This window comes from Manacus vitellinus, unplaced genomic scaffold (assembly GCF_001715985.3).
Source record: "Manacus vitellinus isolate BGI_N305 unplaced genomic scaffold, ASM171598v3 scaffold_10_pilon, whole genome shotgun sequence".
Taxonomy (NCBI): Eukaryota; Metazoa; Chordata; class Aves; order Passeriformes; family Pipridae; genus Manacus; species Manacus vitellinus.
Genome location: NW_021938838.1, coordinates 7,960,162 through 7,985,364, shown reverse-complemented (window position 1 = coordinate 7,985,364; position 25,203 = coordinate 7,960,162). Strand labels below are relative to the sequence as shown.

Genomic DNA, 25,203 nt, shown 5'->3' with positions numbered 1-25,203 from the left:
AGAAAAATATCATTAGCTGGGCCTTTCAGGGATTTTCTGACCTACCTCTTCTGACAGGTCAAGCATCTTCCCTAAGGACATGCAAGAACCAGAGGTAGGAGAGCTTTGGGAGAGGAAAGCTCTGTAGCCTGAACTGTTCACTTGTAAAGCAATTAGGATGTGGTTATAAGATCTTTTGGAAGCAATTTAGGCTAAATGGGCAGTTGGGCACATGTGACAAGCTAATTTCCATGAATAAACCACAAGGAAAATATCATAGAATCATGGAATGGTTTGGGTTAGAAGGGACCTGAATGATCACCTAGTTCCATCTCCCTGCCACGGGCAGGGACACCTTCCACTAGACCAGGTTGCTCCAAGCCCTGTCCAGGGCCTCCCCACCCTCACAAGCAAGGATTCCTTTCCAATATCCCATCTAAACCTCCTCTCCTTCAGCTTAAGGGTATTCCCCTTCATCCTATCACTCCATGCCCTTGTGAAAAGTCCCTCTCCAACACTGTACTCTGTCACAACTCAGTACTTGGGATCTGTAACACAAAACCAACTTTATCCCACCTCCCAGTCACCTGTAGCCTCTGCTACTGGAAGCTACAGAGAGTTTTTGCTGCAAAAAAACACAACAGTGAGGAACAGTCACAATCTCTCCTACTTAAATAACAGTAATGAAGGGTTGCAGATACCTGGATTTCCTGGACCCAGATGGGGAGTGGGAGACTGAGGCAGAGGATGATCTGGAATGAGATCTGGAGAGAGACCGAGACAAGGACCTGGATCGGGAGCTGGAGCCGCTGTAGCTGCTGGCACTGCCACTGATGCTGCCACTGATGGTCCTCCTGCAAGACAGCAAGTGACACCATCACACAATAGTAACTGTAAGGAAAAGGAGAGAGAGGGGGGGAAAAACCCATGAGAAACAAGTGATGCACAACAGAGTTGCTCACCACCCTCTGATCAATGCCCTCAGCAGTGATTGGCCTCTTCCCGCCACCTCCCACAGTTTATACACTGGGAATAATGTTCTGTGGTGTGGAATATCCCCATGGCCAGTTTGGGTCAGCTGTCCTGGCCGTGCTCCCTCCCTCCTGAACATGGGAAACTCAGACTTAGGGTGAGCTACTGAGCAACAACCAAAACATCCACGTTATCAACATTATTCTCATCCTAAATCCAAAACACACCAGACACTAAAAAGAAAATTAGCTCTATCCTAGGACAGCTTCCTACAAACTAGAATTGCTAACTGTGTAATGCAGTGGGATATCTCGTATTTCAGGCTGTACAAATAACCCTACACATTTTTGGGACTAGAATATCAGTCCTAGAATAAATAGAGTTGTTCTGTCATTTGGAGAGTGTAGGACAGTGGGTATAAGCATGAAAAAAACCACCTTGAAAATCCAAGATTGGAATAAAGGGAAGGTGGCTAAAAACATCCGAGATGAATATTAATCATTAACTAAAGAAAGAGAAACAGAAACTAGAACTGATACAGAGTTTCTAGAGAAAAGAAATCGTCATCATCAGTTTTCATCAACGGAGACAGAATTGCACAGCCCAGGCACTCAGCTTCTGGGAAGAAGGAGGAGATCCAATGCCATGGAAAATTAAGAACTGACTTGGGATGCTTCTGAAAACCTGAGTGGAAAACAGACTTAGACCCATCTTCAAAAATCTCCCATGATCCAAGAAAACCATACATGCCTTACTGCAGGCATGAAACATTCCCAGGCTCCTTGTGCACTCATAAAACAGATATTTCTAGGAAATACATTTCTTACACACCAAATTGCTGCTTCCACAGACCAGACACAGAGGTACCACACTGCTATTTCACTTGGAATATTGGAGTCACATAAGATGAAGGCAGGAAGGGAAAGCAGGGCAGGGAGCCAGCAAGATGTGTACTAGGACAGTGAAGGCAGTGGAGTTTTCCCTCCTCTGCTCCTATAGAACTGCTCCTGCTGGATGCTCTGCTCCTGCTGGATGCTCCCAGGACCACACAGAAATACTCCCTGCACATATTTAGAATAAAGAGGGTCCAAACCCAACACAAAGCTTGATCCTCCATCCCATCAGATCTGTCTCTGACCAAATATACCTTTTTCCTCGCTGTACCACCTCCACAACCAGCAGCTCTCAAAACTGCCTTTTTTCCCCCCACTCCAAGCCCTGTTTTTGACACAATTCATTTTTCCACCTACTTCATCCCCCTTGCCTTCAGAGGCAGGAGCCACTTGCTGTGACAAACATTCACCCCACCTCCCACTCCTTCCCTCTCTTCCCATTCCCTCCCTGCCCCAGGAAATGGATTTATCCTTTAACATCGAAGAGCCCTGGTGGTACTCTGGAGAAGAACCCTGGATTTGCTGTATCTTCCAGGAGATCAAGGCTCACTCCACCTGCAGCAATCTTACCTCCTGGGTGGAGTCCGTGTCTGACGTTCCTTCCTTCTCGCCTCCCGATTATCCCCTGGCTTGGCTGGCTCTGGAGCAGCTGTTGTAATTTTAGTGAGTGGCTGAGGGACTGGAAGGGCAGTGAGTTTCTTCACAGATTTGTCACTGTAAAAATGACAATTTTCACGTGTGTGATTAAAGTCAGTAGGTACAAACCATATTCTCACAAGCAATGAGATGTGCTCAGGTTTGTTGTTGATCAACGTTATATTGACTATGGAATCATGGAATGGTTTGTGTGGGAATGGACCCTAAAACTCATCTCATTCCACCCCTTGCCATGGGCAGGGACAAATTCTACTAGACCAGGTTGCTCCAAGCCAAATCCAACCTGGTCTAGATGTAATTCCTGCAGCTACAGACAGCTGGTTATTTCACTAAAACACAAACAACACAGATTTCCCTGAAGACTTGTTTCCCATATTCAATTCACCTTTTCAGAGTCAAATTACTACAAAACAGGCAATTTGGGAGATATTTGACTTGTAAATTAACTCTTGAAGTAGACTGTGTGAATCACTGTTTCTTATCCTACTGATTCCATGCATTTTTATCCCAAACACATACACCTACTTAAAATCTGCCAGTCAGGTTTAAGAATGAAACACACACAGTTAATGAAAAAATGCTCTTTTTCATTCCATCACACAGATCAGGAGGATGCACAAGAGCCTGTGTGTGCAAATATCCCTTGGATCCACCCCTTGGGTTGTGTTTCCCCGTGGAAAACTGGATGGGAATAACACTGCACTATTTAGCACCCACTATGTGAGATGGAAATCACTGTGGTTCTTCAGTGCTGCTCAGTTCAGGGCTCAGAGCACTCCAACCTCTGCTCTGACAGCTGGATACTGCTCAACATATGATCATGGAATGGTATGGCTTGGAAGAGACCTTAATGCCCATCCAGTTCGATCTCCCTGCCAGGAGCAGGGACACCTTCCTGCTCCAAGTCCTGTCCAACCTGACCTCGAACACTTCCAGGGATGGGGCAGCCACAGCTTCTCTGGGCAACCCGTGCCAGGGCCTCACCACCCTCACAATCTAACCCTGCCTCTGGCAGTGGGAAGCCATTTCCCCATGTCCTGTCACTCCAGGCCCTTGTCCAAAGTCCTTCTCCAGCTCCCTTTAGGCACTGGTACATCCCAGCACTGATTAATCAGGGAGGTGGTTGTCTGCACAAAGACACTGTTAATTCCTCCTCTTGTGCTCAATATCTGCATTTATCCCCTGCAGAACACAGGATTAAGCACAAGCCATGTTATCTAGTGTAAATAATCCTTGTCCTAGTGCTGTGGTGTTACCAAACCAGCACTGCAGGAGCACTGGGAGGGTGCAAAGACATCGCTGCAGGTGCTGAACGAGGCCTCTGAGGGCTGAGCCCTGAGTGGAGAAGGAAAAAAACCCCAACCCCCCAGGTTAATAAGGTACAAAAAGTGTGGCAAGGGGGACTGTCCCATATTCTGGAGAATTTAGGGGGATTCCCATGGTGTCACTTATTTGCAGGTCACCTTAAAAGAGGTGACATCACTACGGTGTTGTGTCACCCTCCAACATATCTGTAATTTACTATTGTAGAGTTTGTGAAATAGCAATTTCAGGAATTTAAAAGAGCAGGAGCACTGTCATAATGTGCCAAAAACACCTTCATAGTCCTGTTTTCATTTGTATTCCAGTGTTAAAAGCTGATGAAGCTGAACCATTTCTTTATTCTAAGGCTGTGAATTAACCAAAGCCACAGTAATGAATTAAACTCTCATAGAGCTGCTGTGTAAATATATCTGCACACACAGTTTAAGCAGTAAATCAGGCATATGTTTAAACACTCATATATACATGTAATACTTAAGGATACTTGAGCAGTTTAACTTGTATTTTGTAAGTTAAAGTGCCATTATTTAATTAAATATGCCAAACTAAACATTCTTCTATGCAGGTTCTATTTTGCATCTTTCATTTCTTCCTTCAGCTGCCAACCAGGTTGTAGAATCCCAGGATAGTTTGGGTTGGAAAAGACCTGAAAGATCATCCAGTTCCACCCCCTGCCATGGGCAGGGACACCTTCCACTATCCCAGGTTGCTCCAAGCCCTGTCCAAACTGGTCTTGGACACTTCCAGGGATGGGGCAGCCACAGCTTCCCTGGCAACCTGTGCCAGGCCTCCCCACCCTCACAGGGAAGAATTTCTTCCCAGTATCCCTCCTCACTCTGCCCTCCTTCAGCCTAAGGCCACTGAAGGTCAGAAGGGTCTGACCGGGGGATTAGGCTCCTGTTGGACTCTGCACTGGGGTATCCAGAGGGAGATGAAGCCTTACCCTTTCCCAGGAGGTGGCAATAACTCCCCTTTAGCCTTCGCCAGTGGCTTGTGTGGAGATGGTGTTGGAGAAGGAGAGGGAGAAGATGAGAAGGACCGTGATCTAGGAGGGAAAAGACATCACTCAGCTCAGTCTCTGGGATTGCAAGAGGTTTTACTGGCTTTCAGTGCATTTTGACACCACTCCTTCCTTGCCAGGAAGTCCTGAGCTTAAACTTGTTTTATATTTGGACTCTTCAACAAAACTTAACTTGTGTCATCAAACAGTGGTAAAAGAAGAAAACAAAAGGAAAAAATAGGGTCAGCTGGAAGAGAGGCACTGCAGGTATTCCACACCAACACCTGAGGCTGTTTCCATACTCTCTGGATTCTCTCCTTAGGGAGAATGTCTATGGGAAAATAAGTACAATTTTGACTTGCAAGTTCAGCACGAATTGCCTCAACCTGCTTTATGCCCTGTAATTCCTAGTGCAGTTTATCCTTTAAACAGCAGCAAACCCCTAAAAACCTTGGGAGAAAGACACAAAAAATACACCTAAATCTAATATTTAACACAAGGTGAAAAATGTGGTGCATCTCAAAGGCAACAAATCAAAGGGCAGGAGCTGTTTCCTAAGCCCAGGACTGACCTGAGCTGAGCCACTGGCAGGACACAACATGTGCTCAGGTGATTCATCCCACTGCCAAGACTGGAAGTCCCTCTGTTGCATCCCAGTACCTCAGAAAGCTGGACATCTGGATGACAGGCCTTCTGGGGAACAGTTAGGGACCAGGGTGTTCCTCACTCTCCTACATTCAGGGAGAGGTCCAAGTGGGTCACCTACACCTGGCACTGTCCTGCAAGGAGCAGAGCCCAGAATGGGGTGGATGGGGGAGGGTCAGACTGCTCTCCAGGTGAGATTAGCTTCTACCTGAGCCTTTCCTAGGAGAAACCAGGTCTCCTGTGATCCACTCTGTGTGATTTGAGCCCTTGAAGAGGTGCCTATCCAGGGAGCCAGTTCTTCTACTATGTATATTCCAGACTTGGGAAACTGTCTGCAGGGGCAAGGAAGTTGCAGAGGAATAAACATCCCTCTGTTTGTTTAATCAGCCTGGGACACTGAATTGCTGCTTTGAAGTGTCAGGACTATCACAAGACACAACTGCTTTAATAAAGAAATGTGATTTGCCTCTTGAAATATAAATTCCAGTGCCATAGAAAAGAGATGCTGGTGAACTTCTTCCAATCATAAAATGCAAATGATGGGAATGTTAATTTACCAGAGGCATGGGAAAGGGCCCAGCCACAACAGCACCATGCTCATGGGTGGGAGGACTGAGGAGAGGAGGGGGTGGCTGATGGATCTCCCTCATTCAACATCCACACTGGCAGCCTCCCTCACTCAGGGAAGTGGTTTGAATGGATTATTTCAAGAGCTCGTTATTTGCTTTTAAGTAGCAGCAAAAAGGAGTGGTTAGAAAACCACTTTTCCATTGGTTCCAAATCCCAGGAGCCATTACCTGGACCTGCTGCCTGAGAAAGAGCTGTGCCTCGAGGAGCGACTGGAGTAAGAGCTGTAGGAAGATGATCTGGAGCGAGATCGTGAGGAGCCTGAACCAGAATAGGTGGATGAACGAGAAGAGGACCTGAAACAAAAACATTTTAAATTTATAACCTCTTAAAAAGTCCTTTGAGACCTGAGTCTCCAAGTATGTTCTTTCCAAGTTCTGCTCCAAAAACTGTCTTCTCCTCCTGTCAGGACTGCAGCCTATCCTCAGCTCCCTCTTTTCATTAAGGGAGGATCCTCTTATTCCAACCCTCTTTGCACCCTTAAATAAGCCTTCCCTCCTTTAGTTATTGATTTTCCATCCTTTCTGGGAACTGCTTCCACACATTTTTATGCCTTCTCACCAGACAATCCCCTGACAGGTCAGGGAAAACAGAAAAGCCTCAGGTGCAGTGATCCCAGCAAGAAAATCTGCTTCAGGAGGGCTTTGGCTTTTAGATCCCTATCTCCAATTCAGTATGTTCTTCATTCCTCTGGGATACTTCTCCCCCTTTTTTCAAGAGCTTCAAGTTCAAGCACTCAAAGAAAACAGATCCAGCTTCTGCCTCGAGGCTCCCAGATTCAGGGAGTTTCTTTCTGAAAGCTGTTTTTTGTCTTGTTTTACACCTGTTGGTTTCCAAGCCCCACTCCAGCCTCTAAGGCTCTGTCAAACCTCCACAGCCCCAATTTTTCCCAGTAGCATCAACACGCTCTTACTGGAGTGGGCTCACCTCATCTCTCCATCTCTCCTGGAGTGACCAAGCTCCAATTTTTACAGCTTCCAGCTGTTTGTGCTCCTATTAAGGTCAGTTTTCATCTAGATCAGTTACTAGATGCAAGGGCAGTAACATCCACACTGCATCCAGGTCTAATGGATCTGAAAAATGGCTTTTCCGAGGACTTGCTTCTTCCTTATCTTTAACAGGTCACAGTACAGCTTCCACGGTTTTCCCTGCCCCTTTTGGATTTCATGTCACTACCTGTCCATAGGTGTTACTGAACAGCAGGTCTTGAACTGCTTTTCCAAACATAAAATTGTGGAATGGGTTGATTTGGAAGGGACCTTAAGGATACATCCAGTTCTACTCCCTGCCATGGGTAGGGACACCTTCCACTAGACCAGGTTGCTCCAAGCCCCATCCAACCTGGACTTGAACACTTCCAAGGATGGGGAATCCACGACCTCTCTGGGCAACCTGTTCCAAACATCTCAACACCTTCCCTGGTCCTGAGTCGGCCACATCCAACTCCTGGACTCGCTAATGGATGTGCCAGGCTCTCCACCCTCCCTCACCTGGAGGAGCCAGAGGCAGAAGCTGAGGAAGCAGAGGTTTTCCGGCGCCTCCGAGCACGGCTGGGGGACACGGACACGCCGAGTTTCTTTTTGGGGGACTTGGATCGGCGCCAGGGATCCTTCCACTCATCCGCCCGCTTCGACTGGGCCGTGCCGAGCGCGGCCGACTCCTTGTCCTTCTTTGGTGGCTCAGGCTGACGGCTGGAAAACAAAGAGGAGTCAAGTAGCTGGGATTCTGAGGGAGGTTTATAAGGTTTATAAAGGAAGATACACAAAGATCCAGGAAAAGATATCAGAAATATAAATATATTGTAATAAAACATATAAATAGATACACAGGGCCATGAAAATACCCTAGAAATTCACCTCTCATAGTAGTACCAGTTTAACCTCCATTGCAGAATGTCCAGCATCACTTTCGGGTGATAAAGTGTTAGAACAACTCTCAATTTGTAAATCAGTATCTGCAAATCTACAATTTTATGAACTTCTTTGTCACACTGACCAAATAGTGACCTCCCAGTTGATTTCAGGTTCAGCTTTTGACCTCGAAGGAATGGACACAAGCAAGAGGGAAGGGAATGGGAAACCTGGTTCTTCCTGAACATGTAGAGATGGAGCAGCCCAATCCTGGCAGGCAGCCCCCAGTGCGATGGAGAGAAGAGTCACTCTTCTGAGATTCAGCCTGAATTATTCTACAATTCCCTTATCAGGACATCTTGTGGGGCTGTGTCACAGGCCAAGGCACAGTGACCTCTTCTCACCCTTCTGAAGGGAATGGTTCCTCCCTCACCTGAGCATAAAGCAGCTCATGGCTGATTTATCACTGGATTATTCTCCAGGTGCTTATAAACACCACCAAACATGTTGTTGATAACCATGAGGATGTGACCGGTCAGGCCAGACACCCTCCATCTTCTCCCTTCCCTTTTAAGGGTTCTACTCCCATTTCTCCTTTTTTGGTTCTCCAGTTTTCCCTTCTCCCCTCCAATTCTCTGAAAATAATCCAGGGCCAACGTTTCAGGACCTGCACCAGACACTTCCTTAAGTTCTCCAGGATGAGTTTCTTCAGGCCAAGACTTTATTACCTTTCTTATCTCTGGGTGATTTAACTTGGAATTTTTCCTTGCCCTCCGTAACCTGCACCCAACTACTCAATCACCTGCTTCTGACCTTCTCCCTTGGGTTTTAGGCAAAGTTTGTGCTGGAATAAAGCTTTATGAAGTGTGTTGCACTCACCAAATTACCAGGACAGTGATGTGTTTGTTCCTTTTCTCCAAATAATTAACTCTGTGAGAATTTGGGGGAGGAAAGGCCCCTTCCATGGCTGGCTTCAGCCAGTACCACCCCATTAGTCACACGACTGAAGTAACCACTCCCCACCCAACTTCCTCTACCTTTTGAGATAAAAAAGCCTCCTCCGAGTTTTCTAATAATTCCAGGGACTCTGCTTCTTGCCTCAACACTTAACAGACAACAGGATAATTAAAGCTCTTCGTTAGCAGCCTGTTCAGCCCTTTGAAGGCTTCACTAGTCACCAAGGAGCCTCATCCCCTCCTTGCTGGCAGTGTTACCTCCTCCTGACTCCAGAACTTGGATATGCTGACCTAAAAATCCAGCATCCGACTCTTTCCTTATCTTTGCTGATATAAAGGCAATTTTACTCTTTGTCCCATATCTACCTCAGTATATTCAGAATTTTACATGAGGAGAAACTCTTCTTTCACCTTCACCTCTCCCACAAATCTCATTCCAGCTTCAAAAGAGGACAATTATGTCTAACATGCAGAACTGCCTGGTCAGGGAGTCCCAGGCAGGGCTATGGCTCAGCATTATTCATTCCATCCTCACCCTTTCCAATACTGCTTCAACACACACTATTTAACTCAGTACATGATATTTGCAGTGGGATGGTCAAGTTTCCCACGTTACAGCCACAACTCCATGAGTATTTAATCATGGAGGAAGACCACAACCCTGAATATGGGTTTGAGACACACTGGACGTACTGCTTCTCCCTAATAACACTAAACAGTCATAGCTGGGGCCAAGGTCTCCTTCCAGCACTTGTTTACAAACTTCCAGTTTACAAACTCATTTTGAAGCCATTTTGACCTCTGGAATATCCTTGAATCAACCAAGTGCAGAGAAGGAAGAAAAAGAAGGTTGGGAACAGCCTGCATACCTTGGATCAAGCAGCAGGATAAACAGCAAGGAAAGGAGGAGGAGAAAACCATGTGAGAATGTCATGGATAATAATATCCTGATCCAATGTCCCTTCCTGAGGGATCGCTGCCTGCAGCTTTGGGAGGTGCAGAAGGGATTTTCTGCTGGCACAGGAGGGCAGAGAGGCATCATCCATCTAAAGACCTGGGTAAAACCTGTGGAGAAGCTTTTCCTGCAGTGTCCAGGCTTGTGAAAGCCAACAACTGTGCCAGGGGAGGGTTAGGTTGGATATCAGGGAAAGGTTCTTCCCCCAGAAGGTGGTCAGGCACTGAACAGGATCCCCAGGGCAGCAGTCATGGCTGACAGAGCTCAAGGAACATTTGGACAACACTCTCAGGGACATGGTGTGATTTTGGAGTGTCCTGTGCAGGGCCAGTATTTGGATTTGATGATCCTTGTGGGTCCCTTCCCACTCAGGGTATTCCATGATTCTATGAACTAATGAACAACCTTGTCCCTCTCAGGCTCAACTCCCTCCTGCAACAATTTTCAGAAAGAAAAACCTCCTACAGAATTTATTATCCTCCTAAAAACCAACTCATATTCACATCCAACAGCCCATCCAGGGAGCTGGAGCTCAGCTCCAACTCCACGTGGGAACAACTTAGGCTGAACTCCTCAGCTTGGAGCAATAATGACTCTGAAAGCAAATCTCATTACCTGCACCTATTACTTGGTTTGATGCAATGCTCTCTGGATGAAGTCACTTTCTGGAGGAAAGGTTTTTTTCCCTGGGAAAACCACAACAGAAAGCCTCATTTTGGGATATGCTTGGCTTTTTCACTCAGTACTAAATACACTACAGACAAGGAAGATGATGCTTGTGCCAGGACATTTTCAAAGCCTTTCCTCAAGAGCTGCCTGCGTTCCCAACATGTGGCATCACCAAATAAACTCCTTCAACCTAAAATGAGGGACTGGGAGCTAATGCTGCTCGGCTCCACTTCCCTAGTGGAATTCTGGAGTCAGAGCTGAAAGTGAGCTGGAGCCACTGCCAAGAGAAACATCCCAATATAGCCTGCAGTTCCACTGAAGACACTGCTGGAAGATGACAAGGGGGAGGTTTTCTTCTCACTTTCACTCTCGCAACCAGGTAGTTTTTCCTTCCTGCCTTGTGATGGATCTGGTGCTTGTTGGAGTTCCCAACTCCTTAATTCAATAAATTAAAAAATAAGAATGTTTTACTGCTGGGTCAGTGAGTCCAACCAGCAGGGTCTGACTAGCTGCAGGAGCTGAATCATGAAGAAGAGGAGGGAAGGAGGGAAGAATCCTGGCTGTGTCCCAGCTCACCATGAGGTGAGCCATGGGATCACCTCATGAGTTCATCCTCATCCTCAGCAGTTTCCCAGGCTGCAGGCAAACCTCACACAGGAGGTTTCAGCATGGAGAGGGGGGTTGGCAAAAAAATCCACATGTTAATCCCAAACTCCTTTTTACCAAATTGCAATTTTTAGGAAACATTTCCAGTACTTCAGAATTAACTCCTTAATTAGGCTGGTTTTGGCTGGGGGGTTAAACCACAACGTAAGTCTATGCCACAAGGTTTAAAAAAAGTAAATTAGAGGGAATAACAGACAAGACAGACTGACCAAAAGCACCTTCATTTCCTCCCAGAGCCCCAAGGATCACTCAGGCACCAGCAAGGGCTGCAGAGCTTCGTTACTTCCGAAGCTCATTTTTCCCTTAAAATAACTAAAAGCTTTATTTTCCAGATTGAGCACGTTGATGCCTCTTTGGTTGGAATTTAATGACAGCAATCAAGAGGAGAAGTGAAGCTGAACATGGCTTTGGCAAGGAGAGGAGGAACAGAGACAGCTCCAGCTGGCAGCACGGTATAGGTCATCCAGCTCCCGACCGCACGCGCTCCGGCTCCCAAAGAAACCCAGCTCCCAAATAAACCCTGAACTCAACAAGGATTGGAGGGGGCAAAGCAGACCTGCACAGCCTTTGCTGCTCTTCTCATGTATTATGCAAATGCTGTCAAAGCATTTCTAATCTTAGAGGGGAAAACAAGCTTCCTGGGGAAAGTGCTTCTGTCCTTCCTTCCCCCTCCTGTGGGACGCAGCTCCCACAGGGAACGCAAACCTTATCACCCACGGCCAGTGGTGACGTCAGCCTGGCTCCAGGGCTGCTCTTCTGGCCACATTTTACAGCCCAGTTTGCTCCAAGAGGAAAGTCCAGCCATGACTTAAAAGCCTTTGAGTTTCTCGCAGGAAAGCTGGGATTGCGTCAGCACTGAGTTTTCCTTCAGTGGCAGTGGAATTTTCCAAAGGAAGTGGACTCGAGGAATGACTGGAGCCATGTGCCAAGGCAGTTATGAAGAGACCTGTAATTGCTGCAAACCAAATTCCAGCAGAATGCAAGCAAAGGGGAATTTTTCCTGTCTTGGCAAAAAGGAGAAGGACAACAGCTCCCAAAATCCACCTCCGTGTGTCTACAAACGCTGGACCTTGGAGCTGGTGCTTGTTGATCTTGGTGAAATATTAGCAAAGAATAAGATTTTCTCAAGCTGTTTCCATCTGAAGCTGAGTTATCAGTTGCTCAAAAAAAAAAAGAAAAAAAAAAGGAAGAATTTCTTCAAAGCCCGATGGGGAGAGGCTTGGAAATTAAAGAGTGGAGATACCATCTGAACCTCCAGGATGAAATCATCACAGCAAGGAGATAAACCTATCAGAGATGTGATCTACCCTAAGGGCTGAGCATTTGATGCCTCAAGAGCCTTCTCTAAATGAGAGAGGCAGAGATCCTGTCCAGAGATCCTGCCCCAGACTTTGCCATGTTTTAATAAAAATCCAGTGTGGGAGATCTCCCAGGAACTCCAGCTCTGAAATGCCAAAGAAAAACACATTCCTTGAGATCCACATCTGAGTCACTCGATGCCCTTCATCTCGATTTACTGTTACGAAATCCTTTGTCTTTTCCTGTGGGAGCAGAAGCAGCACCTCAAGAGTCACAAGGACTAACAGAAACTCCAGTCTGCAAGATGTTTTGTGGAGAACTTGGAAAAGTTTGGTTTGGTTCATGGAGAGATTATATTATCATAGAATCATGGCATGGTTTGGGTTGGAAGAGACCTAGAAGATCATCCAGTTCCAATTCCATCCCCTACCATGGGCAGGGACACCTTCCCCCAGACCAAGTGGCTCCAAGCCCTGTCCAACCTGACCTTGGACACTTCCAGGGATGGGGCAGCCACTGTTTCTCTGGACAACCTGTGCCAGGGCCTCACCCCCTTCACAGGGAAGAATTCCTTCCCAATATCCCATCTAACTCTGCCACTCTGGCAGTGTGAAGCCATTCCCCCTTGTCCTGTCCCTCCAGGCCCTTGTCCAAAGTCCCCCTCCAGCTCTCTTGGAGCCTCTTTAGGCACTGGAAGAGGTTCTAAGGTCTCCCTGGAGCTTTCTCTTCCCCAGGCTGAACACTCCCAGCTCTCCCAGCCTGTTTCCAGAGCAGAGCTGTTCTTATCATTAACTTCCCAAAAGAACTGGGAGCAGAAATGAAAGCAAAGCCGTCTAACCAGGTTCCATTGCTCCAGCTGGAAGCTGCACCAGAAAAAACAGGGATGTAAACAAGTTATTATCATGTTTATCACAGCAGGGCACCGGACTGTGAGCCTGAAGAACCTCAGAGCGGCACAGGGCATGTTCTGTCCGTGGGGAGAAGGGAAATCTTCCTCTGGGCAATGCTGTGTGGAACACCTGGAATGTGCAGGAGTAGAGGTGCAGCTCCAGTTGGAGCAGATAAACCTTATTTCAGCCTGGGAACCCCAAGAGCCCAAGGCCATTTGCTTCCCTTAAGTCACTGCACTCCAAGAAGTCATCCAGAGAAGATACAGAGCCTCCTCATGGAGGCTGATTTTCCCTTCTTCATGACTTCTCATGGATATGAGACTAAATCAGAGCATTCCAGGGGCTTAGCAATGCCCAACTCAAACCCAGGAAGAGCACACATTTGTTCCTGCAGAACAAATGGGAACTGTCCTACCTGCTCTTCCTCCTGTGGCAGGACAAACGGGGAAGAACTAAGGATTTCTTTTAAGAAAAGCCAACATTCCCACAGGGAAAACTAAGAGAAACCAAAATCCACCATCCTCCCACACCATCTTTAGGTAGTGGGATGAGGTGCCACTATTAAACCCACCAAAACAACCAATCTGTATTTGAGACAAAGTCAAAAAAATAGGGAACAGATCCAGTTCGCTGCAAGGAAAGACAACCAAAAGCTGTGGGAAAAGACAACAACCCAGGAACACTCAGAATTAGAGATTCTTCAAAAAAAATGAGTTCAGTTGGTTTGTGATCCACACACACACAGCCATGAATCACTCCATTTGCATTCCCTTCTTTTTGCCACTCCTTTATCTAATCAACCTCATTCCAACACTTTCTGGTTTGCAAGCCCTGGATAACCTCCACTCATTGATTTCAGACTCTGGGTTATCCTGCTCATTAATGTGCTCAGCCCAAAGATTAACAAAGTCAACTTGAACTGGCTTGGAAAAACAACACAAGGGTGAGCGTGGCCACAGGATCACGTACCCTTTCATCCTGGGATCTGCAGCACCTCACAATCCAGGTGACACCTCAACAGAAGCTGGGAAGAAACGCTCCTTGCTGGAAGAGTTTTTCAAGGATTTATGATTTGCCCTTTCTGACTTTGCTTTCAGTTTTCTGTGTTCCCACTCACAGGGGTTATTTTTATTTTTAGTGGCTGCCTAAGTGCTCTCCATTAACAGGATTTTAGGAACTTCCTTCCCCAAAAGTGTTGTGTGTGCGATAATCAGAGGATGGGTCGTTGGGACACTGCTCCTTCTGGCAGCTTCAGAGCTGCTGTCACCTCCTCAGAACACCTCTGAGGACAACAGCCTCCTCCCCCTCCTCATCCTACCTGGCACTGGTGTTCCATGGAATTTGGGGTCCATATCCATATTCAGTCATGGGCCTTGACCAAATTTGGAGAATCACAGAATCACTGAGGTTGGAAAAGACCTCCCAGACCACTGAGTCCCACCTGTGACCGATTCCCACCTTGTCACCCAGACCAGAGCACTGAGTGCCATGGCCAGTTGTTCCTTGGTGACCACTGCCCTGGAGACCTTGTCCAGTGCCCGACCACTCTCTAGGGGAAGAACCTTTTCCTAATATCCACCTTAAACCTGCCCTGACACAGCTCCAGCCGTTCCCTCAGGTCCTGTCACTGGTCACAGGAGAGGAGAGCTCAGTATCTGCCCCTTGGGAATGAACTCCTCAATGTCCCTCAGTGCTTTGGGAATACAACCACCAACAGGTCCCACAACACTGTTGCTTCATGTGCTCCTGGAACAACCAGATTCACTTGGATGCCAGTGGGACAAAGGCCTATGGCAACAACAGAAGGATTAAAATGAATTATTTCGCTGTGTGGAGCCTTTGCTCCCAGCAAAGGGTCAGAACATCTTGCACCGCTCTAAGTTTCTTCAGAGAACATATTTCATTTTTTATCCATGAAATGCTTTGCTCAACATGGAACTCCACTGGCAACAGAGAGAGGGAAAGAAGGAATTTTGCACTCAGCAAAAATCAGGTCCAGCCTGAGGCATTAGAACTCGTTCTGGAGATGGGGAGCAGGAGGACAGACAGCCAAGTTATCCCTCTAATTGATCATAAAGTGTCCTGGCTTGTTTAAGTGTTTGATGCCTGAGGAGAGAGGAGGAGGAACAGTTTTACTGGCATTGCAACCTCAGACTATAAGCTTCTTGAAGTGCTCATCTTGGGGAAAAAAATAACCAATCCAAAAGCATAAAGCAGAAATTGCACATTCACAGAATCATGGAATGGTTTGGGTTGGAAGGGACCTTAAAGCTCATCTTGTTCCACCCCCTGCCATGGGCAGGGACACCTTCCACTACACCAGGTTGCTCCAAGCCCCATCCAACCTGGCCTTGGACACTTCCAGGGATGGGGCAGCCACAGCTTCTCTGGGCAACCTGTGCCAGGGCCTCCCCACCCTCACAGGAAGAATTCCTTCCTAATATCCAATCTAAACCTACTCTTTTCTAGTTTGAAGTCATTCCCCCTTATCCTGTCACTCCATGCTCCTCCTGCAGAAAGTCCCTCTCTGTCATTCTTGTGAGCTCCCTTCCAGTACTGGAAGGTAATTTTTGCAATTCTTTCCAAAAAGGCCAATCCACATGTGACAATCCCACTGGAGCCTCTTCTCAAAGGTTCAAGAAGCAACTCTTGTCCCTGAGTCCACCAGTCTATCTTTGTTAAATTCTGACCCTCCTCATCCCCAGCAATGCCAGGAAATCCTCTGGCTTCTCCATGTTATCAGCCTTAGACTCTGCTGTTGTTTAGAGATAGATAAAACCTTCCTGCTTTCAATGAATGGAAAGGGATTTTGTTTCCATGTTCCTGGCTATTTGCTGTTTGAGTTTTCTCTCACCCCTACCATTCTGTAGGTCATGGTTTGTTCCTTCCTCCAGCCTCTACCCCAGGGAGCTCCTACCCTAACAGACCAACCGGCATCTACCCGTAATTACTGACATCCTCAGCTCTGCCTTTGGCAAAGCTCCTTGCTGGTTACACAACCTCTGTGGAGGAGTTTTCCAACCTCTTTGGACTAGTTTTCCAACCTCTGTGGAGCAGTTTTCCAGCCTCCCAGCTCATTAATGAGTGCGGAGCAGGGCCGCGTGGGCTCTTGAAGTGGCAGGAATGTTAACGGGCAGCTGCAGCCTGAGCCACCTCTGTGACGCCTGGAAAGGCTGGACTTGCCAAAAGCTGGGATCCAGCAATTAGGGAAAGCCCAGAGACTATAAATAGCCCCAGAGGTGAGTACTATGGCACCACTGTGCATCCTGCTTCCCAGGAAGCACGGAGCAATCACAGGCGTTTCACACGTTAAACAAACTTGGGAGCTGTTTAATCCCAAACCTGCCCCTCCGGAGAAAGGCATGGAGGGATCTGGAGAAAAGGTGAGATGGCTTGAACCACTACACTGCCATGAGGAAGTTGGGAGCCTGTCAAAAAAGCTTACGTGGGACACAGTGGCACAGCCCAGAGCCAGGTCACACCACGAGCTTGATGGAGGCTCCTGGAGAAATATAAGTGCTGGGGGAGGGATGTGTTTTACCCCAAGGGAGAAGGTGGAATTATGCTTTCACTTTGTTCAAAAGCTTTTCCTAAACTTGTGTAGATTTCTCCACAGACATCCACACACCCGCAGTGCTGGAGGAAGTGGTCACGTTGACATGGTTGTCAACCACGAGAACTGAAGTCCTATCACAGAGGGTGGAATGAGATGGGCTTTAAGGTTCTTTCCAACCCAAACCAGTCTGGGATTCCATGATTCTAGGATTAAGAGAACTTGGACAGCTGCCTTCATTAACACAGGGGTTTTGGGGTTAGTTGGTAAGTACTCCCATTAATTCCAATCTCCCCTGAGAGGAGACACTGTGTGTAGGTGCTGACCAAAGATTTTTGGGGAGATTTTAAAGCTTTCTGCTCAGAACTAACTCCTCATTCGACCCAAACATTCCAAGAGCTTCTTTTCACCAGCCCTGCACAAATGAAGCCAGGAAAAAGCTCTGCTTGTTGTCCCTCTGCCCGGCCCTACAGTCACCAGTGCCTGTGTTACAGGGCAAGGCTGAGGCACTTCCAGCAGTAGATTCCCTATGATCTGCTTCTGGAAAGAACAGAATCATGGAATGGTTTGGGTTGGAAGAGATGTTAAAGATTATCTCGCTCCAACCCCCTGCTATGGGCAGGGACACCTTCCACTATCCCAGGTTGCTTCAAGCCCCGTCCAACCTGGCCTGGGACACTTCCAGGGATGGGGTAGCTACAGTTTCTCTGGGCAACCTGTGCCAGGGCCTCACCACCCTCCCACAGAACCATTTCTTTCCAATATTCCATCTAACCCTGCATTCCTTCTTCCTGTCACTCCACGTCCTTTGAAAAATCCCTCTCCTAAGCAGACTTAAACCAAAAAAAAAAAGGAAAGAGGCGCACCAAAGACTACTTTTAAATTACCAAGACTCATTTAAGGAGCCTGTTTTGGAGAGCCAAGAGGCATCTACAGCTCCCTTGTGTCACAGAGGGAAACAGGGGACCTGTATCCCCAAAACACATCATGAACACTGTAAATTCCATCTCTGGGCTCACACAGATGGTTTCATGGAGTGAGATGGATCCAATGTTGGTGAGCACAGCCACTACTCCTACCCAGCACCTCTTGGGTAGTAGCACTAAGAGCCCAAGCTCTCCCACACAAAGCCCTGCCCTGTGACTCCATGAGTGCCAAGGGAAAGAGCAACTGGCAGGCTCAGCCTTGGGCGCAGCGATCCCGGTCATGGTCACGGTGACTGTTCGTGACTCATACCTTGAGCTGCCAACCAGCTGATGTCACTTTCATTGACATCATCTCCATCACATGGCTCTGGACAGCAAGATCTGCCCCATCACCACCCCAAGGAGAGCACAATCCAACAGTCAATGTGGTAATTAAGGTGCACAAATCGTGGTTGTAAGTGAAGATTGTAATTAAACGTAGCATGTAATTAAATGGATTCCTATAACTGCTCTGGCACTGCTACTGCACCAAAGATACCTTCAAACTGTTCTGGAACTGTAACTTCCTCTTGGAAATGAGAGTCAGGGTTAAAAATCAGCTTTCCTTCTAGTGATGCAAATAAAACTTCCAGGTCAGATTTTCAAGACTAAATTGTGAAACCACACAATCCCATGTGGCACCTCATTCCTGGCGTTCTTAGCCTTGCTCTTCATTAGAACAAACTCTTCCTCATGCTCATGATGTTTCACACCTTCCTCCAGTGCAGAGAAACAACACAGACATCAGCCAGAAGGACAAGCTCCAATATGTCTTGGGAAACAGCTTCCCTGCACCCCTTTTGCTCCAACATTTGTGTGTCCACATGTTCCTCGACATGCTGTTGGAAGACTCCACCTGCCAGTCTTCCCAAGAAACTGCTGACCAGTTTTCCTGCAGGTCATAGAATCATGGAATGGTTTGGGTTGGGGAGGACCTTGAAGATCATCCCATGCCATGGGCAGAGACACCTTCCACTAGACCAGGCTCCGAGTGCTGTTCAAAATGTCCCTGAGCAAGAAATTTGACACTTTTCCATGATTCTGAACTAAAAGACATGAAATTAGAACGTCCCACCAGACAGGTTCCACATTCAGCTGGGATAGCTATACAGTGCTTCACAAATAAATACTCCATATACACAAGTACTTAGACAATTGCCAGAGAAAGAAAATAGGAATCACGTTCCTGGACTTTCAGTCTATCTGGTTCCATTTTCTCTTTCACACAGGACAGAAACAGGACTTCCAGAATAAATGGGCAGTCAGAGATAATAAACCCGACTCCACACTGCGATTCCACTGAGCACAGACTCATTTTGAGGCACACAGTCCCTTCACCTTTTCTTTTTGGAGTTGCACTTAATAAATCTCCAGACACTTTTGCTACCCATAGACTCCCAGCCCAGCCCTGGTTCTTGTCACAAACATTTGTCAAGGACTCAGAGGGAGTCACCACAATCTGCAGGAATCCCTCAGCCTCCCAAAACCTTCTCCAGCCTCCCAAAACCTCCTCCAGGCTCAAGAGAAGAGGGATGAGCCGACCATCTCCATACCCACATTCCAGTGAACAGACACCCTCCTCTCAGAGTCTGGTTATGCACACTCAGCTCTCACTGATGTTTTAGCTCCACTTAGTGGCCACAAGGTTCAAATAACTACTTTACTCAGGAGTTTCAAACAAGGATCTTCACTGGTATCAGTTCCAACATCACCTCAAACTCCAAATCCCAATCCCAGCAGACACTTACCTTGGTAGCAGCGGGGACCGGGGCTTTGGTTTGTCCTTGTCCTTGTCCCGCTCCCGGTCCCTGTCCCGGTCTCGGTCTCTGTCCCGGTCCCTGTGCTGTCTGTCCTTCTCATCCCTCTTCACTCGCTCTCTCTCCCGTTCCCACTCTTCTTTCCGCCGCTGCCGCTCCTTGTCGCGCTCCCGCTCCCGTTCCCGCTCTCGTTCCCGCTGGCGCCGCTCCCGTTCCCGCTCTCGCTCCCTCTCCCGCTCCCTTTCCCGTTGTCTGTTCTCTCTTTCCCTTTCCCGTTCTCGCTCTCTTTCCTTTAAAGAAACAAGAGAGAAATCATCATGATGCTGTGGAAACATCTCCCAACAAAGCAGGCAGTAAATCTGGACTGCAAGGAACTACATCCACCCTCCCATGTCAGAGTAAAAGACTGGGATGAATAATCTGGAGATCAATAATCTGGATACAAAGAACCTGGAGATCAATAATCTGGAGCTTGCTGAGCAGGCAGAACCTGGACATAAACACAACACCACATCATATCCATCACAGTTGGCATTTTCAAAGGCAACGGTCAAATTAATTTGGTTTATTAAGCTTATTAAATAAAGGTATTGATCTTTACAAGTCTTTTATTGCTAATCATTTTTATAACAAGCTAATTAACTTTACAAACGAGCACTACGAAAATAATTGGTGGTGCATCATGTGTGACCACAGTGAGAATCAGCCCCTGTTTCTGCAAAAGAACAAGGTTTTATTGCAAAAGGAAAATCAGTTTTTAAATGATTTGATGAAAACCACTGACAAATTACCCACTGGGCAGGACTGATTATTTTGGCCCCTACTCTAGAGGCACAAAGTCTGCATGAGGGCAAAACAAAGAGGACAGAAAGGGGTTCAAGAGTCTTGTTTCCATTGAGTTCTACTCCTGGTGGAACACCAACCAACAGCACCTGGAATTTTAGCACCTGGTTGGTGCTTCGTTGACTCAATCCCCAACATGCAGCTCCACCAGCAGTGAACAGTCATGCCAGGGCCTCCGTGGGTACACAGAGCACACCTGCCCAAATCTTATCCTTTCCATCATTCCCAAGAATTAACAAGCAAACTGTTCCTCAGCCAGGTTATTTCCTGGAAACTCCCTCCCTCTCGAAAATGTCCAAGAATGGCTGCAAGCACTGACAACTGCCTGGTGCACTGAAGGGCAGCCAGTGTGCATGAGGAAGAACCACCTTCTCATCTCAGACATGGAATTGCTAAGGTTGTAAAAGACCTTTAAGATCATCAAGTCCAACCATCAATCCAGCACCAGCACCATGGTCACCACTAACCATGGCCCCAAGTGCCACATCCACACGGCTTCTGAACACTTCCAGGGATGGGGACACCACCACCGCCCTGGGCAGTCTGTGCCAGGGCTGGACAACCTTTTCCATGAAAAAAATTTTCCCTGTTATCCAATCTAACCCTCCACTGATGCAACCTGAGGCCATTTCCTCTCATCCTGTCCCTTGTTCCCTGGTAGCAAAGCCCGACGCCCACCTGGCTCCACCCTCCTGTCAGAGAGCGAGAAGGTCCCCCCGGAGCCTCCTCTTCTCCGGGCTGAGCCCCCCCAGCTTCTCCTGGTGCTCCAGACCCCTCCCCAGCTCTGCTGCCCTTCATTGAGCTTCAGCCTCTCAATGTTTGTCTTGTCCTGAGAGGCCAAAACTGATCCCAGAATTCCAGGTGTGGCCTCACCAGTGCCCAGCACAGAGGGACAATCACCGCCCTGGTCCTGTAGCCACACTGGCTGGGACAGCCCAGATGCCATTAGCCTTCTGGGTCACCTGGGCTCATGTTTAGCTGCTGTCAACCAGCACCTCCAGGTCCTTTTCCACCAGGTAACTTTCCAGCCACTCATTCCCAAGCCTGGAGCTTTGTTTTTGCCTTCATGATGCTGGAACAGAACATCCTCCCATCCCTTCCCTTACAGTGTGCTCTGTGCTGTAATTAAGTCAAGATTTAACTACTTGCAAGATTAAGCATCCTGAAAAGTCCTGTTTCAAGCACTGCACTGGAAACATGACAAGGAGCAGAAGAACCTGGAAGAGAGTTGGAAGGAAAAGCGTGGGAAGGGGAGTTACCTTACTTACTCGGTAGTTACGGTATGGATCTGGGTCTGTGTACTGAACCCTGAAATTCTCATACTGCCCACCACGCCAGAACCGTTCTATTTCATAGTCATAATAGGGATCTGAATAGGGATCAAGCCTACAATGAAAAACAGGGAATGTTAGAGAGGGAAATGTCACCTTGTCACCATAAACACTACGAATTCTAGGTCAGGTCTTAGTCACTGTGACAAGAAAAAACACGTTCAACGGAGCACAACCATACAGAGGTTTATTTTCTACACATCCCAACCAGACAGTCTTTTTTAAGTGAAGCTTATCAGAGAAAAGCACAAACCTTTCTTGATAAACACCAAAAAAAGAACCAAATTCAGCCTTCAAATCAATGTGGGAAAAACACAGAAACTGCTTTTTATAGCCACTTCCAATGTCTGCAAAGGGAACAGGACGTGTTTTGCCTCATTGATTGAGAGCTGGGTTTTCTGTCCATGCACCTACAGCTAATCCCAAGCACCCTCAGGAGCAGAAGGTATGATCTCCTAATTCCCTGCCACCGGGGTGATGGGTGTATCCCAGTGCCACCAGTACAGGACATGAGCTGTGCTGAGCCTTCCACCAGGAGAAGTGGAGTTTCAGGGCAGGGCAGCAACACTGTCCCTACATCTGGAATTTCTCCATGGAATGAAGGCAACCACTTCTCCAGTAGGAATCAGGTGCTGGTCCTCCAGCAAACCAGTGGATGGTGAGCATGTGGCACACGCTGCTCAACCGCCAAATTTATAACTTTCATGGAGGAAAAGGATTTAAAACCCACCCTCCTTAAATCTGTTTCCTCCAGTTGATTTTTACTAACATTATTTGATGTTTTTAATTCCCAAACTCAACAACATCCAACCACCTGGAGTGTAAATATCACTAAAGATGGGCAAGTGGGTACAGGGAACAAGAAACTTCCAGGGCCACAGAGGAGTTAGTGGCAGAGCTAAGACTATAAAGCAAGTGCTCCCAAATTCCAGATTATCCATAACAAGACTGATTTACAAGTAAAAGGAAAAAAAGGCTCTTTTTTGCATTTTAAAATGTGCCAAATAACCTAAACCAGGCTAAGATGTAAGTGCTGCCCTGTGAGTCAAGAGGTACCGGTAATTTCTTTCAGTGTTTTAAAGTGGTTTAAAATTTTTGACTGAAGCAAAAAGCCAAGGGAAAGACAACCAGAGAATCTTGACTATGGATGCTTAACTCAGCAACAGACTCCTGATGCCAACCAGAAAATGGTCTGGGTTCAGTAACATCAGGTGTTCAAAGAGATACAAAAAATCTCAAGCCACACCAAGAAGGAAACCCTACTTTTTAACACGGCCTCAAGCCCAAATTTCCCCTCCTATAATATTTGTGGAGTTTATTAATTTAAAAAGGATCACTGCTGTGTGTTTAGGTAATTCAATGCTTAAATCCTTTGAAAATAATTGGTATCACCCCAAAAATAATCCAATCCATCCATTCAGTCAACAACCTGCCCAGCACAGCTGGGACAGGGCTCTGTGGCCTCGGAAGTTTTAACAAGTGCAATGGAAAAAGGAAAAGGAATTTTTTCTTACAGTTGCAACAGTACTGGAATCAGAGACCTGCTTACCCATAGTTAATGTTTTCTTTGATGTCCACCTCCCTATAGTTATTCAAAAAAGAAAAAGGGATTCATGAACTATTTAGACAACTCCATATGTCACAAGACATTCCTGAAAGCATTTATCCATATCCCAGCTGAGTATTTCTCCACATCCCAGCTGCACCTCCAGTGCTTAGTTTGCTGCAAGATGTCAAACTGTGCAATAAATTGTGTGTCTGAGAAAAATCACGATTTTCTAGAGTTTGCAGCAGCAGCAGCTTCATAACTTTTGCCTTTACACACAATGAAGGTATTTTGATGCCACAGTCTGCTTATACATCCTTGAATTTTCACGAATTCCAGTTGTTTGATGACTTATGTTTAACACTGGCTACAAGCAATGTATTTTTTTTTGACTATACGAAACCCAGTCCTGTGCTTAAAACAACAGTTCCTACATCAGTGAGGCCCAGATGCTGATGGTGGTTTCCACAGACAGTCATAAAAATAAAGATGATTTATGAACAACCCCCAGAGCACTGGGGATAAACCCCAGGTGCCACTCAAAGCCTTCTCAGAGGAGCAGAAAACCAAGAGCTATTTCAACCCAGGAAAATACTAATTTTTAAAATTATTTTGTTTCAGGCTGTAGAACTGAGGTTTTTCTTTAAATTGGGGAAAGGAATTCCACTCCACAGCAAATCAAAGAATATGGAACGAAACCTACTCCTTACTCCTTTCCAGAGTTTTATTGCAATTCTTTCACACTAAAATAGAACTAAGCCTTGCAAGCACTCTGTGAGTGGAAATATTTCCATTATCTGTCCATGTAGGAAGAACAGAGGATGCATGAGCAAGGAAAGACAGATTCAACTGCATTCCTGCAGAATACAAGCCTCTCTCTCAAAAATTCTCTTCCCATTCCTTTTCTTGGCTTAAGAACTACCAAGCAAGTTTCCCAGAACTGAGTCTCCAACATTTTAAGTTTTACCTCTTTAAAAAACCCATCAGACCAGTTGCTGCACCAGTGGCCTTCAGAGAAACCCCCAGTTGGATCCAACCACTGCTTGCAGCCCTTGGACACTGAACACGCTCCAACTTTGCAGCCTCAGCTTTAATATCTTAAAATTCTCATGGTTGGGACAAGAGAAAAATGAGGAAAACCAGTCAGAAGAATGCACTGGTGTGAGGTAGGCAGAGCACAACTGGACAGTGTCCATGAGGAAGCAGAATGCCAAGAGATTGAAGGCAGGAAGGTTTAAAGACCACTGGGGAGGGAGGGTGGGGTTGAACTGGAGCGAGCGGAGGCAGCTCACGTTTTTAACCTCTGTCCATCCTGCTTTATGGAAGCTACTCCCAGTTTTTGAGGTCAGCATTCCTCCAACTTGGAGGAACACGTTAACCAAACACTGCCTTACTCCACTGCATTTCCCACCCATCTATTCCATGAAGCAAACCCAAGACTGAGCCTTACGTGGGATCTCGGACGTCTCTGGTGATGCGATAATTCCAGTCGCGGAAAAACTCATTTTCCTTGTCAAACTCCCGCTCGTCTTCTCCAATAGTCACAGTGAATCTCTTCTCTTCAAAGTCAGGCTCCTGTTCCTTTCTCATAGTTGCTTTTTTTAATACCTGTCATAACATAAAAACAGTGTAAAGAGAGAACTGCAACATTAAAAATCCTTCACCTTCCCTTCAACTAAAGCACCTTCTTCTCCCTGAGCCTCAGAAAGTGCAGGACACTGGACTTTTCTTGACGTAGAAAGTGTAATTCACTATTCCATCAGCTCAGAACAGCAGGAAATAGAAGTTTCACCCCTGCTGAGCCCATTTCTGCAGTGATCAGACACA

General features: G+C 46.7%; 1 protein-coding gene across 6 annotated transcripts in view; it reads right to left on the bottom strand.

Annotated features, from left to right (window-relative positions):
• ZC3H18 (zinc finger CCCH-type containing 18) overlaps positions 1-25,203 on the bottom strand; it is a 45,617-nt gene that overhangs the window by 7,843 nt on the left and 12,571 nt on the right. For 2 of the 6 annotated variants that reach the window (XM_018084150.2, XM_018084141.2), the window contains exons 6-14: positions 24,827-24,984; positions 23,380-23,412; positions 21,759-21,885; positions 19,648-19,946; positions 7,587-7,787; positions 6,267-6,392; positions 4,768-4,869; positions 2,415-2,558; positions 681-833 (exon numbers count right to left, since the gene is read on the bottom strand). In XM_018084150.2, the coding sequence (XP_017939639.2) occupies positions 681-833; positions 2,415-2,558; positions 4,768-4,869; positions 6,267-6,392; positions 7,587-7,787; positions 19,648-19,946; positions 21,759-21,885; positions 23,380-23,412; positions 24,827-24,984 (1,343 nt within the window). The remainder of the gene's footprint in view (positions 1-680; positions 834-2,414; positions 2,559-4,767; positions 4,870-6,266; positions 6,393-7,586; positions 7,788-19,647; positions 19,947-21,758; positions 21,886-23,379; positions 23,413-24,826; positions 24,985-25,203) is intronic. The other 4 variants (XM_018084165.2, XM_018084157.2, XM_018084174.2 and 1 more) reach the window with 3 other exon arrangements.